The 20,000-nt window shown below is 38.6% G+C and overlaps 1 protein-coding gene across 1 annotated transcript in view; it reads left to right on the forward strand.

The window, feature by feature from the left end:
- Positions 1-1,075: 1,075 nt before the first annotated feature.
- LOC115231014 overlaps positions 1,076-20,000 on the forward strand; it is a gene marked incomplete at its 5' end in the record, with an annotated part of 37,292 nt that continues 18,367 nt past the window's right edge. Inside the window, one exon of the mRNA XM_029801107.2 lies at positions 1,076-1,631. Coding sequence (XP_029656967.2) covers positions 1,076-1,631 — 556 coding nt within the window. The remainder of the gene's footprint in view (positions 1,632-20,000) is intronic.

A 20,000-nucleotide genomic window follows, 5' to 3' on the forward strand; every position in this document is an offset into this window, starting at 1 on the left:
AAATATTAGCCGTTTTTAATACTTTCTAGGGGTCAGCAAATAGGAAATAACAGTTGCTACGAAAGGACAAAAATCGTGTTACACAGTGTTAATAAAGGCGTTCCAGCCATAACCATCCATTCATATGAGTGTCATCTTTTATCCTTTGTTTTATTCATCAGGCTGCAGCCGTGTTGGGGCACTACCTTGACGGCTTTTAGTCAGACAAACCTCATCCCCATACTTATCTTTTAAGCCTGTCGAACCGCTAATTTACTGGGACGTAAACAAACCAATACTGGTTGTCACGCAGTTTGGCGGTGACACAAATTATCACAAAGATACACACGCGTGCACGCACGCACATATATGTAGTAGTAGTAGTAGTTTCAAATTTCGGCATATAGCCAGCAAATTCAGAGACTCCAGTGTTCAACTGGTATCATTTTTATCGATAATAATAATAATAATAATAATAATAATAATAATAATAATAATGATGATGATGATAATGCCCTGATGCAGTACCAGGCAGAGGCTCTCATGGTTTTGATCTTAACTGATTGGAAGTGTTATCATGTACATTGTTTTGTCTTGGTATAAAAGATGGGCTGCAGCAAATATTCAGCTCAACACCACAGATTTGCTTGTCAGTTGTTTGACCTTAACCAGTTGAGCATGTCCCTTAGTGGCTGACGATATGTCCATCTCTGATCTCAAGCAGTAGTCGGGGAGCATCATAGCCATGTGTTGAGAGGGATTCTTTGGGGTTTGGATAATTCACCTCTGGAAACATGGCTGCTTCGTTCAACATCCTGAAACAGCCCTTATTCAGGGACCTTTTGAGTGGGATGAGATACTCGACCTGAAGAAAATTCTAACTGGGCCCCACCTACAAGGTCATGTTCGGTCTATCTCGATATGAGATCACCATGTCGCACGCATATGGTTGTGATGAATGTGCCTGGTGCACCTTTATCAGACGGGTAGTCATGATGGGTATATTGGGCTTCGTATATTTGTACCCCAGTGTCACTTTGATGGCATGCACTGCTCTCTCACTCAATAATGATAATAGTAATAATAATAACAATAGGTTAGTTACGTTTTAAAATTTATTATTTTATTATTTTCTATTCCAGATGGAGATTGCGTATCCCTAGCAATCAGACGTCGGTGTAGGAACGAACTGGGGCCAAAATCTGCTCACACAGATTTGGTTCGCCGATGTGAGATCAGTTTTATACCAACCGTTGAGCGAACGGTGTTCCACGAGAGACGTTCCCATGCCAACAGCAAGGAAGCACAACTGTACTGTTATACAGACATTCCAGGGTTTTCTGCTTCCTGTCCACGTTTCCTCCCTGACAAGGAGACGTCCGGGTTAACGTGCGACCCTTTGAAAATCAATACAAAGCGATGTGACCTGACTACAAGTTTGGGTCAAAAACGGCGTCACCTTACTACATCGCGTTGCCGACCCATGGAGATTTGTGACTGGGCGGTACTGCTCTCTGGCGGATGGAACCGGTTTGCTTTGAAGATGGAACACAAGACCAACCTCCGAAGTATCTACAATATGTTGCGTCGCAACGGTTTCCATTCCAGGAATATCGAGGTGTTTTATGCCAATGGCTCCCCGGATCTCATACGTAAGTGTTATTGTTGTTCTTATTGTTGTTGTTCTTCTTTTTAATATCGTTGTTGCTTCTTCTCCTTCATCTTCTTCTTCTTCGTCTTTTTCTTCTTCTTCTTCTTCTCCTCCTTCCTCCTCCTTCTACTTCTTCTCCTTCCTCCTCTCTTCTTCTTCTCCTTCCTCCTCCTCCTCCTCCTCTCTTCTTCTTCTCCTCCTCCTTCCTCCTCCTCCTCTCTTCTTTTTCTTCTTTTTTCTTCTTCTTCTTCTTCTTCTTCTTCTTCCAATCAGGACTCACGCCATTAGCCACAAAGAATAATCTCTAATTCGAGGCTACTCTAAGCTACTAAGAATGCGTGTGGCAACTTGAAGATTCACCCACCACACGCGATAGACTGGCGGTTGCACGGGCGTGAAAGCTACGTTGTTATCCTCATTCCGTAAACGGTGGCTTTTAACAGGTGGAGAGGTGAACCATCCTGGGGTACAGAGGATTCGCAATCTAGACTAGGGTCTGAAAGTTTACCACCCCATAGTGGGTTACACCATGGTTCCTCTGCTTTGTGGCAGAAGTAGGAAGAAAGAATGAGAGAAAGTTGTGGTGAAAGAGTACAGCGGGGTTCCACCCCACCCCGTCAGAGTCTCGTGGAGCTTGGGTGTTTTTTTTTCAATAAACACTCACAATGCCCAGTCTGGGAATTGAAACCGCATTCTCACGACGGCAAGTCCGCTGCCCTAACCACTAGGCTATTGCGCCTCCACTATTGTTGTTGCTGTTGTTGTTGGTGCTATTGCTGCTGCTGTGATTGCGTTCTTTTACCGCTTTGGTGCAGTTGTAGCTGTGTGGATAAGAAGCTTGCTTCCCAACCGTACGGCTGCGGTTTCTGTCCGATTCTGCGGCATCTCGGACAAGTGTCTTCAACTATAGTGAATTTGATCAACAGAAACTGAAAGAAGCCCGTAACTTAGCGGTTCGGCAAAAACGTCTGATAGAATAAGTACTGGGCTTACAAAGAATAAGTCCCGGGGTCGATTTGCTCGGCTAAAGGCGGTGCTCCAGCATGGCCGCAGTCAAATGACTGAAACAAGTAAAAGAGTAAAAAGAGTATATATATATATAATGCTATTATGCAAAAGTGTCGTAAATCTAAAACGTTGCTTTTTCGGAAAACAAAGTCTCTCCATTCCATTTCTTTTTACATTAGCAACAGATTCAGCTTAACAGTAATACTTTGTTGGGGGCATAAAATCCTAACTCCATGCCTGTATGATATTTTCAGGCAGAAATATTCTTGCAAAACTGTCATATGTGGGACTTAGTACATTTTTGAAAAATTCTAAACTGTTCTACTATACTCTGACAATTTTCATATCTTGGCATCTGAAGCAGCTAGGACTATCTGAAGATAGTCTGACCAAAAGAACCGGCTATTACAAGCAAAATTAAATATTGAAAAATAACGCATTTGGCCAAATTTGGACATACGACAGTTTAACATAATAGCAACACTATGGACAGCTGCCCTTTTTTTTCTGTCCGCAAGCACATTAGGTACATATTGTCTATACGGACGAATTGGTTGACTCTTCTGTATGTATAACATATATATATATATATATATATATATATATATATATATATATATATATATATATATATATATATATATATATATATATATATATATATATGTTATAATATATATATATGTATATATGTATATATGTATATATGTATATATGTATATATATATATATATATATATATAGATATATATATATATATATATATACATATATATATATAGGCGCAGGAGTGGCTGTGTGGTAAGTAGCTTGCTTACCAGCCACATGGTTTCGGGTTCAGTCCCACTGCGTGGCATCTTGGGCAAGTGTCTTCTGCTATAGCCCCGGGCCGACCAATGCCTTGTGAGTGCATTTGGTAGATGGAAACTGAAAGAAGCCTGTCGTATATATGTATATATATGTATATGTATATATGTATATGTATATATGTATATATGTATAATGTATATATGTATATATGTATATATATATATATATATATATATATATATATATATATATATATATATATATATATACATATATATATATAGGCGCAGGAGTGTCTGTGTGGTAAGTAGCTTGCTTACCAACCACATGGTTTCGGGTTCAGTCCCACTGCGTGGCATCTTGGGCAAGTGTCTTCTGCTATAGCCCCGGCCGACCAATGCCTTGTGAGTGCATTTGGTAGATGGAAACTGAAAGAAGCCTGTCGTATATATGTATATATATATGTATATGTATGTGTGTGTCTGTGTTTGTGTGTCTGTGTTTGTCACCCTAGCATTGCTTGACAACTGATGCTGGTGTGTTTATGTCCCCGTCACTTAGCAGTTCGGCAAAAGAGACCGATAGAATAAGTACTGGGCTTACAAAGAATAAGTCCCGGGGTCGATTTCCTCGACTAAAGGTGGTGCTCCAGCATGGCCGCAGTCAAATGACTGAAACAAGTAAAAGAGAGAAAGATATATATATATATCTATATATATATAAAACTGTAGTTGTGTGAGTGTCTGTTCCCTTCGATTTAGATTCCTAACTACTCCCACATTTTGCGGTGCAGTTTAACCAAATTCGGGTATCTTATAGTCGTGATTCATATCGAGCCCGTCTGGGTATTAGCGCGTGTCTACGATGAGTCTACGATTTTAAAAATAATTTAACATCATTTTTTTCCATTTTAACGCATATTTTTTTAATTGGCAGCGGAGTTGGCGTCCATGCTCACACCTGCACCTGTGTTGCTTCTCCCCCTTCTTCCCTCCCTCGTGAAGCTGTGGGGTAGGGAGTGTAAGGAAATCAACGTCGTAAAGCGTTGTCAAGGAGACCAGCGTTCTTTTAGAACAACGACTTCATGGCTTGAAGACACCAAAAGAGAAATGGCTAAAAAAGCTGAAACAGATCCACAAAAACGGCAAAAACCGCCACACAGGGCAGGTTTCCTGTGCAAACAATTTGCACAACCGAATGTTTTAGTTGTTGCATAAATCTTTATATATAAAAGTGAAGTTGTGTGTCTGTCTCCTACGATTTAGATTCCTAACTACTCCCACATTTTGGGGTGCAGTTTAACCAAAACCGGGTATCTTATAGTCGTGATTCATATCGAGCCCTTCTGGGTATTAGCGCGCGCATCTATGATGAGTCTACGATTTAAAAAAAAATTACCGTAATTTTTTACATTTTAATGCATTTTTTTGCTATTATATAAGGGAAGTAACTCTCTAAAAATGTCTACGATGAGTCAACGATTAAAAAAAAAAATTACCATCATTTTTTATTCCATTTTTAATGCATTTTTTTGCTATTATATAAGGGAAGTAACTCTCTAAAAATGTCTACGATGAGTCAACGATTAAAAAAAAAAATTACCATCATTTTTTATTCCATTTTTAATGCATTTTTTTGCTATAACTCACTAAAAATGCTTATATAGTTATTTCCCTTACAAACCCGAGCAACACCAGGCGATACTGTTAGTATATATATATATATATATATATATATATATATATCGCATGATCACGTGAGTGACCAGACTATCAGATGTTGTTACTTATCGCTGGTCACAATGCGCTTTGCATTGTCTTGGCCATCAAATGACGCCACCCCGCTGGCTAGGCGGGCATACCCCACTACACTCCCTGATCATGAATGCGACAGCCTAACCACTAGGCCACGCGCCTTCACTATATATATATGTCTGTGTGTGTGCCTGCGTGTGTGTGTATGAATATATGTATATATATATGTATGTATGTATATATATATATATATATATATATATATATATATAAGAGGGATGACCACTAAGTGGACATCCATTACGCTAGAAGTGGATCCCCTATGGTCTTACCACTAAGAAAGAAATGTTCTCAAGAAAATTCAGCAAACACCAGAACGTAAGCTAGCAAGACAAATGAAAAGATACAAAATATACAGATTAATCACAAACCAGTTTCGTTGCTACCACTTACATAATGACTTACATAGATGTCCGCAACTCATCAATGTGATCGTCATAGCAATATATATATATATATATATATATATATAATATATATATATATATATATATATATATATATATATATATGTATATATATTTATGTATATAGATATAGCACTTAACAAAAGTTTTCCAAAGTGAAGTAAGAATGTTTTTGATCACCGACAAGCTGTATAAGTCCTTTCAAACTGAAGGGGCTGTGTTACATGGATGTCTCTCTCTCTCTCTCTCTCTCTATATATATATATATATATATGTATATATATATATATATAGTCGCCATGATAGATCGTTAGCCACTACACACATTTTTTCTCTCCTTGTTTTTTTTCTGTGTCCCTTTCTGTAGAAGAGCGTAGGCTCGAAACGTAAAGGACTTTTTCTATTCCTGAACGTTATACTAATACATCTGTTTGTTTTGTACACCACCTGTCTTCGTCTTTTGTTTTTTTTTCGTAAACTCTCCCTATATATATATAATTTCAGCAAAAACAATTAAGATTCAAATGAATTCAAATGAATATAGTACTTAACTTAGATGCACCAGGATTCTTTATGGTATTAACCATAAAATTATGTGGGGTGATTATAGCCAAGAAAAAAGCAACAAGAATTGTACTAATCTACCGATCCATTCTTGTTGCTTTTTTCTTGGTTATATATATATATATATCCGAGCATGGCCGTTCGCCAGCCTCGTCTGGCACCTGTGTCAGTGGCACATAAAAAGCACCCACTACACTCACGGAGTGGTTGGCGTTAGGAAGGGCATCCAGCTGTAGAAACACTGCCAGATCTGACTGGCCTGGTGCAGCCTTCTGGCTTCCCAGACCCCAGTTGAACCGTCCAACCTATGCTAGCATGGAAAGCGGACGTTAAACGACGATGATGATAATGATGAATTTACTATATCAATGGTATTTAGTAAATTAGGAAGAGCTATGAAGAGACACAATTTGCACATTTTTCATTTTCCGGCTTATTTAGTTTTGAGCTGAAAAAAGATCAGAAAACAAGTTCCTGTTTGACCTTCTATGGAGAGTTGATAAAATCATGAATATGTTGTCGCGAAAGGCCGGGTTGAAGACCCAACCTTCCAAGTTCTGTTACAGGGCTTAGAAAACCTGACAGACCGATGCAATAAGTGTGTGAATCTGGGAAGGGAATATGTTGAATAAAGTCATAATTAACTGATCCTCATATATTTTCTTTTACCAAAAACCAGGAACTTTTCAGAGCCCCGCCTCTCGTATAATCCATTGTCCCTTCATACAAGATTTCTACCCTTTTCTCAAATTAGCTCTTTTTTCTTTCATTTGTTTCCGTTATTTGACTGCAGCCATGAAAGGTTTAATCGATAAAATCGATCTTACTGCTTATTTTCCTTTTTGAACCTTGCATTTATTCTATCAGATTCTTTTACTGAACAGCAAAATTACGGGGACGTAAATAAACCAATAACGGTGTGGCGGGGCACAAAGACAAAGATACATATATGTATGTGTGAATACATCCATCCATTATTATTATTATTACTACTACTACTACTACTACTACTACTACTACTACTACTACTACTATTATTATTATTATTATTATTGTCACCGGGGCTGCACAAAACCGGATTTCACAGGAGGGCCGCAATCAGAAAACCACTACTTTCAAGAACAAACGTTGCAAAACGTTTAGAGTGGAGTAAAAACCTACAGAATTGGTCCCTAGAACAGTGGAAGAATGTTATTTTCTCGGATGAGTCATCCTTTACCTAATTTCCGACCATCGGCCGAGTAGATTATTATCATCTATCCATCCATCCATCAATCCATCCATACACACACACACACACACACATATATATATATATATATATATATACAGGGGTTGGACAAAATAATGGAAACACCTAGCATCATAGCATCATAATTTTGGAATATCTATAAAATCATCAAAACCTTGCTTATTTTTATGTTTTTTTATTTATCATTAGTGTTGCTTAATATGTGTTGCTAAAATTGCTGTTTCTTTTAAGATAACATCAGAAAAAGGTAATTAAAATTCATTAAAATGACAGATCTATCAGACTATCAAAGAGGTCAAATTGTTGGTGCTTGTATGGCAGGCACTAGCATAACAAAAACAGCCGAAATGTTTGCTGTGTCAAGTAGTACTGTCTCGAAAGTAATGACAGCCTTTGAGAAAGGGGAAAAAAACCTCCTTGTCGAAAAAAAACTCTGGAAGAAAACCAAAAATTTCAGATAGGGACCGTTGGAATCTTAAGCGAATTGTTAGAAAGGATAACAAAAGTTCAACCCCCAAAGTTACTGCAGAGCTTAATGACCACCTCGAGAACACAGTTTCCACAAAAAATGTTCACCGGGAGCTGCGCAAAACCGGATTTCACGGTAGGACAGCAATCAGCAAACCACTACTTTCAAAAACAAACGTTGCGAATCGTTTAGAGTGAAGTAAAAACCTACAGAATTGGTCCCTAGAGCAGTGGAAGAATGTTATTTTCTCGGACATGTCATCCTTTACCTTATTTCCAACCACCGGCTGAATATATATGTGGAGACGGCCAAAAGAAGCATTTGACCCAGACAGCCTTCTTCTAGCTGTTAAACATGGATGAGGATCTGTGATGATCTGGGGGCTACATGTTGGAAATCCACCGGCCCAATGGTTTCCCATCATGGTTGAATTAATAGTCAAGACTATTTAAGCATCTTATCTGATCAAATTCATCCTATGGTTGCGGAACTGTTTCCGGAGGGAAACGCAATCTTTCAGGATGATAATGCACCAATTCACACAGCTAAAGTTGTTACTGAATGGCACGAGGAACATTCTAGTGACGTTAAACATCTTATCTGGCCACCACAGTCACTAGATCTCAATATTATTGAACATTTATGGTGCATTTTAGAAAAACAAGTAAGGAGTCGATATCCTCCACCATCATCACTACAAGGGAGGCGCAATGGCCCAGTGGTTAGAGCAGCAGACTCGCGGTTGGAGGATCGCGCTTTCGATTCCCAGACTGAGCGTTGTGTGTGTTTAGTGAGCGAAAACACCTAAAGCTCCACAAGGCTCCGGTAGGGGGTGGGTGGCGACCCCTGTTGTACTCTTTCGCCCCAACTTTCTCTCACTCTTTCTTCCTGTTTCTTGAGTAATGCTGCGATGGACTGGCGTCCCGTCCAGCTGGAGGGAACACATACGCCATAGAAACCGGGAAAACCGGGCCCATGAGCCTGGCTAGGCTTGAAAAGGGCTCTTAAATAAATAAATAGAAAAATAAATAAATCATCACTACAAGAACTAGAGACTGTTTTAGCTGAAGAATGGACAAAAATTCCTTTGGATACAATTCAAGCTTTGTACGAGTCCATACCTCATAGAATTGAAGCTGTAAATACTGCCAAAGGTGGTCCTACCTCATATTAAAATAAATTTGTTTGAAATTTTAAGGTGTTTCCATTATTTTGTCCATGTCCATTCCCAGTATTCATTACATACACACACACACACATCGTTAGTATATCATGCATCTGAAAAAGAAGTATACTGTGTAGTAGTATTTTTATATGCAGTCCAGTCTATATCCGGTCATAGAATGACCAATAGTTTCGCATCCATAAAGTTAAGCGCTTTATGGATGTGAAACCATTGGTCAGTCTATGACCGGACGTATAGCAATAATAAATCTCTGAACGAGATGTAAACAGTAACTGCACGACAATGTGAGGTATACTTGCCATCTCAATATGGCTAACCACTAAGGGTGGGTGTTACTGTAGCTTTTAGCCCCAGGAGAACATCGTCTGCAGCTGGCTTTAGGCACACTTTCTGTGCCCTTATGGTATTTGAAAAGGGAGGTCATCCCTCTGTCGTGAACCTAAGTGATGAGCACTGGACCGCAGTTTCTAGGTATTGACCTGTCGTCGGCGTACGACAATCACCCTTTGCAAATACCATAAGGGCACAGAAAGTGTGCCTAAAGCCAGCTGGAGATGATGTTCTCCTGGGGCTAAAAGCTACAGTAACACCCACCCTTAGTGGTTAGCCATATTCAGATGGCTAGTATACCTCACAATATATAAATATATATATTATTAATATTATTGATGCAGCACGGATTTTTTGTCAGTGAACAGGTCGCGGTCTTATAGCGACGAAAATATTTTGACAAATTAAACTTAAATGTTGAAGTGAATCGAACGGCTTTTGTGTGTTTCTTAAATGGCTTACAAACACGTTCCACGCTGCAATTATTATTGATATCATCATTACCATTATTATTATTATTATCTTAACTTTAGCGAAGGACGAGGTATTGCTTTTCAGTCGTGTGTGTTTGCTTGTCCGTGGACAAGATATCTCAAGAACCGCTGGATGGATTCAGATGAAACATTCGGGAATGTTTAGCCTCGTGACTGGCATGGACTGATTAGATTTAGGAATTGATCCGGTACCGGACAAGGATTCTGGATTATTTTTTCCGTTCTTTTTTTACTTAATTTTTGAGAGTGGTCGGGTTCATTTTTAGTATTCTCGTTTGCGAGAGCAGTCAAGATTATTTCAGATATTCTATTTTTAAAAATCCTCTGTGGCTAATCGTTGAAAGTACGTCGATGTTGCAATAGCAGAGGTTTGCGCTGAGTGCTATTATTATTATTATTATTATTATTATTATTATTATTCAGTAGTTTTATTTTTATAGCGTGCTTTCACTTCACTACCGAGCGCAGCTCTGTGTGCCTTGGGTATGTGCTGTGATTTGTTGTGATGCTCTGATGGTTATTGTATGGAAAGTGTTCTTCTTCTTCTTATTATTATTATTATCATTATTATTATTATTATTATTATTATTATTATTATTATTATTATTAATTGTTATGGACTTTTTACATGACTTTTTAAAAGTAACCCCACTTTGTCCTTTATGTCTTGTAATGTCCAATCTTAATTTTGTCGGCCCTTATGGCTAATAAAGAAATAAATATTATTATTATTGAGTGAGAGAGCAGTGCATGCCATCAAAGTGACACTGGAGTGTGTCTGCAAGAGCCCGCTGCCTGCAGGCACCCTTCGCACAAACCTTGTTTCCAAGTGCTGGAAACAGTACACTTGCCTCCAGCTTACAAATCACTCTTTCTTTCAAGTCCACATCTTTGAAGCAGTCACAGTCAATGTAGGAACAATGAAAGGCACATCTGGTAAGAGTGTTAAAATGCTAGAGCGGAGGCATGTACACGTGTTCTTTGTGCAAGAGGTAAGAGGGAAAGGAGCATCAGCCAGATTTCTTCTCATCATCATCATTATTATTATTCTGTGTTTGACTTTTGCTTTATATTTGTACAAGTTGGCTCCAAGTCTCACTCAGAGACCTCAAGAGACAACAGGTTGGAAGTTCATGTTGTTGTTATTCCTAGTGTGCCATATATTTGGTTTTGTATTTAGTGTTGTACTAGTGAATATCTAAAAAAGCCATGCGAAAATTATGTTTGTTTTAAAATTTGAGATTACATAGGAAGTATTTTGCGTAGGATATAAGCAGTTCCCATGAGCATTATCTTTTGAATTTCTGCCATTTTTGGGTTTCCCGGTATCTGAGTTAGGTAGCAATCAGCCCCTTTTGCTATCATTCCTAGGGCACCTATGACAACAGGTATTGTTTTAGTCTTCAGGTTCCACATTTTGCTGATTACTATTTCAAGATCTTTATATTTGCTCAGTTTCTGGTAGGTCTTGACAGATACGTTTATATCTATTGGGACAGTCATATCAATGAGGAGGCATGTTCTTTGTCTGAAGTCTTTCAATATGATGTCTGGCCTATTTGAATGGTCAGTTTGAATGGTGAAGTTCTAGAGGAGTGAGATGTGGTCATTTTCAAGCACTGGAGGTGGTTTGTGTTCCCACCAGTTTTTTTCATGGGGCAAATCCAGGTTTTTGCAAATTACTCAGTGAAAATATTGTGCAGCTCTATCATGCCTCTTGAGATACTCTGTAGGCGCTATAAGACTGCACTTCGAGACAACATGATCAATGGTTTCATTTTGTTGCTGACATACGCGACATGTTGGGCTACTGCCGTTCTTTAATATGTTGGCCTGGTAGTTCCTTGTTGGTAGGCATTGATCTTGAGCTGCTATGATAAGCCCTTCTGTTTCAGATTTTAAGCCAGAGGCCATTAGCCATTGATGGGTCAGGGCTTTGTCAATATCTGCATTATTCGCTCTCATTGGGTATTTGCCATAGAGAGGTTTTTCTTGCCATTTATCATTCAGAATATCTAAGGCCGCAGTTTTGGCATGGGTTTTCATGCGCCTAGCTTTTTCTGTGCTTGTTTCTTGTATGTCTATCTCTAATTCCGAAATTTGTTGTATTCGGAATTCACTTAAATATTCCTTTGCCTGTTTTGTTACTGAGTATGATGCTTTCTTGTTTTCATGTTTTGAGACAAGTTTTAGCATCCAGTCATCAGAGTTGTTCAGGTAGGTGTCTAGGCCAATTGTAGCAATCTTCATTATTATTGCCAGTTGTAAAAGTCCACGGCCTCCCTCTTTTCTTGACAGATATTATTATTAAGAGAAGGTAAACTGCAACATCAGTCATGGTTATATAAAAGGCAAACTTCTGGGTGAATGCAGGTTGACCATCTGGGATGAGGCGACAATGGACCATAAGGTTTCCTTTGAAGCTCTTGACATGGCCTTTCAGGATCTGAGACACGACACAAGGCTCATGGGAGGTGCCACAGTTTTGTTCGCAGGACACTTTAGACAAGCCCTTCCGGTGGTTCTAAAGGGGACAAGTGCTGATGAGGTAAATGTCATTAAAAAGTCGTCCTACCTATGGAGCAGTGTGCAAAAGCTGAGACTCACAACCAACATGAGACTGTAACTCAGTGGTGATGATACAGACAGAACCTTTTCAAAGCAATTGTTGGACGTTGGTAATGGCACTTCGGTTGACGAGAAGGATGGCCAGGTAAGCTCGCTTTTTGGACACATGGTATCTGATTTAAAAGAAATAATGAATAAGGCGTTTCCTAACCTGAGGAATCAGTTTACAGACCACGGTTGGCTGAAAACCCGTGCCATTTTAGCTCTAAAGAATGTGGTGTTTGATGATTTGAATATCAAACTTCTGGAACAGTTGCCAGGTGAACGTCACATCAACAATTTCATTCACACTGTGTTTAACATAGAAAGAAACAGAAATTTTGGTTAAGCGCCAAGACGAATACTATCGCAAAATTTTATTTGACTGGTGCATGTGTATACATGTCAGAACTTTAGAATTCCACTATTTTTATTGATATCATCATTACTAGTGGTATTAGCGAAGGCGGAGGTGTTGTTTCCAGTCGTGTTTGTTTGTGTGTTTGTCCGTGGACGAGATATCTCAAGGACTGCAGGATGGATTCAGATGGAATTTTTAGGGATGTTTGGCCTCGTGACTGGCACGAACTGATTAGATTTTGGGATAGATCCGGTATCAGACAAGGGTTCTAGATTATTTGTTATATTTACTTTACATGATTACGATCTTAAGTTCACTTTCAAGTCTTTCTCAATTATCTCCCTTTAATCTGTTTCCAAAATTCTATTTTTGTTTCTCTATTCTTAATTTTACTCGCGTCTTTATCTTAGTAGAAACTGATGGATAAAGAAATCAAACTACATAAACAAACGGCAGCAAAACCGTTTAGAAATTAAATAACTAGCATACATTTATAATATATATATTATGTGGTAAGTAGCTTGCTAACCAACCACATGGTTCCGGGTTCAGTCCCACTGCGTGGCATCTTGGGCAAGTGTCTTCTGCTATAGCCTTGGGCCGACCAATGCCTTGTGAGTGGATTTGGTAGACGGAAACTGAAAGAAGCCTGTCATATATATATATATGTATGTGTGTTTGTTTGTGTGTCTGTGTTTGTCCCCCTAGCATTGCTTGACAACCGATGCTGGTGTGTTTATGTCCCCGTTACTTAGCGGTTCGGTAAAAAAGAGACCGATAGAATAAGTACTGGGTTTACAAAAGAATAAGTCCCGGGGTCGAGTTGCTCGATTAAAGGCGGTGCTCCAGCATGGCCACAGTCAAATGACTGAAACAAGTAAAAGAGTAAAGAGTATATTATACATACATATATATATACATACATCTATACATCGATCTAAAACAACAGGAATACTAAAGAAAGGCCGGAATTCAAGAGAAAAGAAAACCAAAAGGTCTCATAATATTCATTTAAAAATTCCTGAGTAGCACTTACTATTATTACCTCCGCCTTTGAAACTATTTTGAATGGTGCATTTGTTTACTTTGGTTTGTATTAGATAAGGATAAACTATTTATTACTGTTACAAAACTTTCTACGGCCACCTTCACATTCCATAACTACCATTGGGATCGATAAGATACCGGACAAAGATTCTGGATTATTTTTTTGGGGTTCTTTTTTTTACTTAATTTTTGAGAGCAGTTGGGTTCATTTTTAGTATTCTCGTTTGTGAGAGCAGTCGAGTTTATTTAAGATATTTTCATTTTAAAAATCATCTCTGGTTCATCGTTAAGAGGACGTTGGTGTTGCCTTGGCAGAGGTTTGCACTCTCTGAGTGCACTTGTTGTTATTATTATTATTATTATTATTATTATTATTATTATTATTACTATTACTAATTATTATTATTATTATTATTATTATTATTATTATTATTATTATTATTATATTATTATTATTATTATTATTATTATTATTATTATTATTATTATTATCATTATTATTATTATTATTAGTAGTAGTAGTTGTAGTTGTTGTTGTTGTTATTATTGTTATTGTTATTATTATGGTTATTATTATTATTATTCTATATTTGAATTTGCTTTGCATTTGTACAAGCTGGCTCCAAGTCTCACCCAGAGACCTCAAGAGACAAGTTGGAAGTTCATGTTGGTGTTATACCTAGGGTGCCATATATTTGGTTTTGTACTTAGTGTTGTTCTAGAGAATGTTTAAGAAACCATGGTGACGTTATAGCTCCATTCATCATCTCACATGGCCTCAGACTCAGCATAGAGGCCTACATCAAGTGCCTGGATGAGGTAGTGCTGCTCTGGGTCAAGGAGATGGCTGCTGGAAGACCCTGTCTGGCAACAAGATTCTGCACCATGCTACACAAGCAGAAGAGCTCATTCCCGGCTGTCAATTTCTGCAATCACACCCCCTCTTATATCTGGCCACCTAACTCTCCAGACTGCAACCCCCATGGTTATTACGTGTGGGGGGCAGTCGAGTGAGGGACCAACAAAACTTCTTGTAACACAAAAGATTAACTGAAGGCAAAAATTATGGCAACATTCACCAACTTAAATAAGGAAACCGTCCAGAAGAGTTGCCAGAGATTCCAGAGTAGCCTGGAAGCCACAGTTGAAGCCAATGGCGATTTTATTGAATAAATTTACTCTTTAGTATTTCAAGATATTTTAAAGTAATTTTGGTAAATATATCTTTTGAAAATGAGATGTTAGTGTTATTTTCATCTTTGCGGAATTCAGATGACAATTTATTCACTGCACCCTGTATATATATACGTATATATATATATATACGTATATACCACAGGCGCAGGAGTGGCTGTGTGGTAAGTAGCTTGCTAACCAGCCACATGGTTCCGGGTTCAGTCCCACTGAGTGGCATCTTGGGCAAGTGTCTTCTGCTATAGCCCCGGGCCAACCAATGCCTTGTGAGTGGATTTGGTAGACAGAAACTGAAAGAAGCCTGTCGTATATATGTATATATATATATATATGTGTGTATGTGTTTGTGTGTCTGTGTTTGTCCCCCTAGCATTGCTTGACAACCGATGCTGGTGTGTTTACGTCCCCGTCACTTAGCGGTTCGGCAAAAGAGACCGATAGAATAAGTACTGGGCTTACAAAGAATAAGTCCCAGGGTTGATTTGCTCGACTAAAGGCGGTGCTCCAGCATGGCGCAGTCAAATGGCTGAAACATGTAAAAGAGTAAAAGAGTATATGCATATATATACTGTATATTGGGGTATACAGTTGCTGGTCGTTAAAGGAATAAAATAAAACCGAAAGTAAATTAATAATCACCAATAAAAACCAGTCATAAAATGAAATACCATGGAATATCTAGAGATAGATCGACAGATAGATAAATAGATAGAGAGGGGGGAGAAGAAGAGAGAGGGGAGATGAAGAGAGAGAAGGAGAGAGATATTTATAGATATATTTGTGTACATACATATCGAAGAACAGAATTGGTTAAATGCAAGAGGACACTAAATGAACTGAACGCTCTTGTAATAATTGCGAAGACGGTCGTTACTAACGAGGAATTTGGCGCAGAGGAATTAACATTCTCCAAGATATTTCACCATATAACTCCTGATATTGATTCTACAATTAAATTTCTTGTATTCCTTGTCAGATTAATTCACAATTCTTAATTTACCGCTGTTCCGTAATGAAGGAACAAGGTTTGTCAATCTCAAGAACGTGTGTATAGGAAAAGTTTGGCATTATTGGGCGCGCTTGCTTGTGTGTGTGTTTAAAAGTTCTCAGGAGTCTTGGTGTAAAATGATGACGACGATGATGATGATGATGATGATAACGATGTCGATACTGGTGTCTACCACGGCCACCACTACCACCATTATCATCGTCGTCGTCATCAACGTCATCGTTATCATCATCATCCTCATCATCACCCTGATTCTCCTCGTCATCATCATTGCTATCATCAGCATCACTCTCAACACCACTATTACCGCCGTCACCACCATCATCACCATCATCATCATCACCACCACCACCACTATCACCATCATCATCATCATCGTCATCAACGTCATCATTATCATCATCGTTGTCATCAACGTCGTCATCATCATCATCACCCTGATTCTCCTCGTCATCATCATTGCTATCATCAGCATCACTCTCAACACCACTATTACCGCCGTTACCACCATCATCATCATCAGCACCACCACCACCATCATCACCATCACCACCACTATCACCATCATCATCATCATCATCATCCTTATCATCACCACCACCGCCACCACAACCGTCATCATCCTCATCATCATCATCATCATCATCACCACCACCACCACTATCACCATCATGATCATCATCATCATTATCATCAACAACATCACCACCACCGCCACCACAACCGTCATCATCATCATCATCACTATCACCATCATCATTACCACCGTCAACGTCACCACCACCATAATTTTCCTTCACATTTCTTTATAAATGACTTAAAATACAGAATAAATATTTATTTAACTGCTATTTCTAGCATATCAGGTAACCTTGCAAAAGAGTCCCTGTATTGTTGTTGTTGTTGTTTCTGTGATCAGCCTAAATGGAATTCGGCCTTAAATGTCAGCTGTTGCGTATAAAAGACAGGCTATAAAACATAATGGATGGCTCCAATACTTTCGTGCATTACCTTTTACCATCTTCTTGATAAACTTGGTATACAACCCCCGCCATCGACACCTGTAACAACAACAACGACAATAATTACAACAATACTGCCATCATCATCATCACCACCACCACCACCAACGTCATCATCATCAACATTATCGCCCTCATCATCACCACCATCTTCTTCTTCTTCTTTCTTCTTCTTCTTCTTCTTCTTCTTCTTCTTCTTCTTCTTCTTCTTCTTCTTTCTTCTCCTTCTCCTTCTTCTTCTCCTTCTTCTTCTTCTTCTTGTCTTTGCACAACTTCTAACGGTGGAGATGTATTATGGTGTCAGCGGTTCACTAGCAGTGAACATTATTATTATCATTATTATTATTATTATTATTATTATCATTATTATTATTATTATTATTATTATCATCATCATCATCATCATCATCATCATCATCATCATCATCATTAGTAGTAGTAGTATTACTATTATTATTATTATTATTATTATCATCTCTTCGTCATCATCGTCGTCGTCATCATCATCATCATCTTCATCATCGTCTACATCGTTGCCATCATCAATGTCGTCATCATCTTCATCACTATCTTTATCATCTTCATCGTCGTCATCATCATCATCATCATTATTGGTGTATGACAGCCCAATTTTCTTTGTTTTCTCTTATTTATTCATATTTTCCTCTCTGCCATGCATATCTATGAACAGTACTATAAGGTAGTACTTTAAGACACTACTACGGGACAGTACTCTATGGTCGTACAATAATACGGTACTTTTCGGAAGTACTATGGCTACTATTTTTTGTTTTTAGCTTGTTATTGTTTTGTTTTCTGTCTTTTAGTCTTTGTTCGACGGTATGACAGAGAAAACTGTAACTTAACCACCTCTGGCTATTCCTGGGCTGTTTCCAGAAGAGCCAGGAAGGAAAGACTAGTCAAAGTGTTTGTAACCTCCATGGAGCTGCAGGGGGTGCTAGATACTGGTTGAGTATAACCATACAGTGAAGGTGCATGGCTCAGTGGTTAGTGCGTCGGGATCACAATCATGAGGTAGTGAATTCGATTGCCGGACCAGGCTGTGGGTTGTATTCTTGTGCAAGACACTTTATTTCATGTTGCCAGTTCACTCAGCTGTAGAAATGAGTTACGACATCACAGGTGCCAAGCTGTATTGGCCTTTGCCGGGAAGATTTTTAAAGACTTACTTAGGACAAAGGGTAAAGAGTAAAAAACCCCTTCGGTCACGAATGATCATGGGATTGCACCTAGAAAGTTCCTCTCCAAGGCACAAGTCTGGGCAAGTTTGTCTATGGAAGACCAGCAGTCACCCATGCATACCAGCCTCCCCTCTGCACACCACCGATGTTATCCAAGGGAAGAGCAAAGGGGTCGATACAGCTTGGCACCAGTGACGTTGCAACTCATTTCTGCAGCTGAGTGAATTGGAGCAACGTGAAATAAAGTGTCTTGCTCAAAAACACAACACAGCCCAGTCCAGGAATCGAGCTCACTACCTCATGATTGTAATCCCAACGCTCTAACTACTGAGCCATGCGCCTTCATATACTCAGGACAATGGCAGTACCTTGTGGCTGTACAGAGTAATTCAAAATGAAAGGTAGATAAAGAAAACATACCTGTGATTGCTGCAATGAATATATTGCAAAAATGTAGATGTTGGATGAAAGGTTTTTGGGATCTTTTCCTTTTGAACTAAACACTTTTCAACTTCGTATACTGGTAGAATGTGTTTATAAAACATCATTTTTTCTTGGCTTTATTGAGAAAATTCTATAGTTTGTAAGATATTTCGTCTGAAAATCCGAGCATTTCGGCAATTTTAACCAATCGATTACCTCCATTCAACTAAAATCATTTGCTGCGTCTAAAACTGAAACAACATCCTGTAACTAACCCTAACCCTCCCCCCAAACCCTAACCCTAACCCTAATTTTTTTTTCTTAATTATTGTTTAAATCATTTTCCATTGATTTCGTTTTTTTTTTACATGCGTAACAATTAAATTAATTTAACAATTAAGAAAAAAAAAATTAGGGTTAGGGTTAGGGTTAGGGGTAGTGTCTCAGTTTTAGACGCAGCAAATGATTTTAGTTCAAAAGAGAGCATAGGATTGGTTAAAATTCGAAAAATTAAACTACATTAAACAAACAAATTACAATTTTCTCAAGAAAGCCAAGAGAAAAAAATGTTTAATTTTGACACATTCTACCAGTATACGAAGTTTTAAAGTGTTTCGTTAACTAGACATTGTGCTGGAAACTGCCGTTCAAAAGGAAAAGATCTGGTTTTTGTTTGGCGTCAACTGATTATCCGGCTTTTGTTCCGAATTGTTCGTTAGAGGCGCAGTCACAAGGCCAGGTCTGAGCCTATTCGCTCATTCATTTACCTGGTTCCAGTCATCTGACAGCGGCCATGCTGGGACATTGCCTTGAAGAACTTTTAGTCGAACAAATTGATCCCAAGACTTATTTCTTAAGCCTAGTACTTACTTTATCGGTTTCTTTTGCGGAACCTCTAAGTTACGCGGACGTAAACACACCAATACCGATGGATGGCTAGATGGACGGACGGACGAACGGACGGATGGATGGATGGACAGTACCATTAGACTGTATTACAAAGATTTCATTAATATATTTATTATTGGCAAGAAAATAGTCCAAAATAAATTCCACCGAACCCCCTTTTTTTTTTTTGTACTGTATAACAGCACTATAAATCAATGTCAAGGGAGCATGGCCTAGTGGTTAGGTGTGTTGCTTGCAAGATCGCGGTTTCAGTTCCTGAACT

This window comes from Octopus sinensis, unplaced genomic scaffold (assembly GCF_006345805.1).
Source record: "Octopus sinensis unplaced genomic scaffold, ASM634580v1 Contig17158, whole genome shotgun sequence".
Lineage (NCBI taxonomy): Eukaryota > Metazoa > Mollusca > Cephalopoda > Octopoda > Octopodidae > Octopus > Octopus sinensis.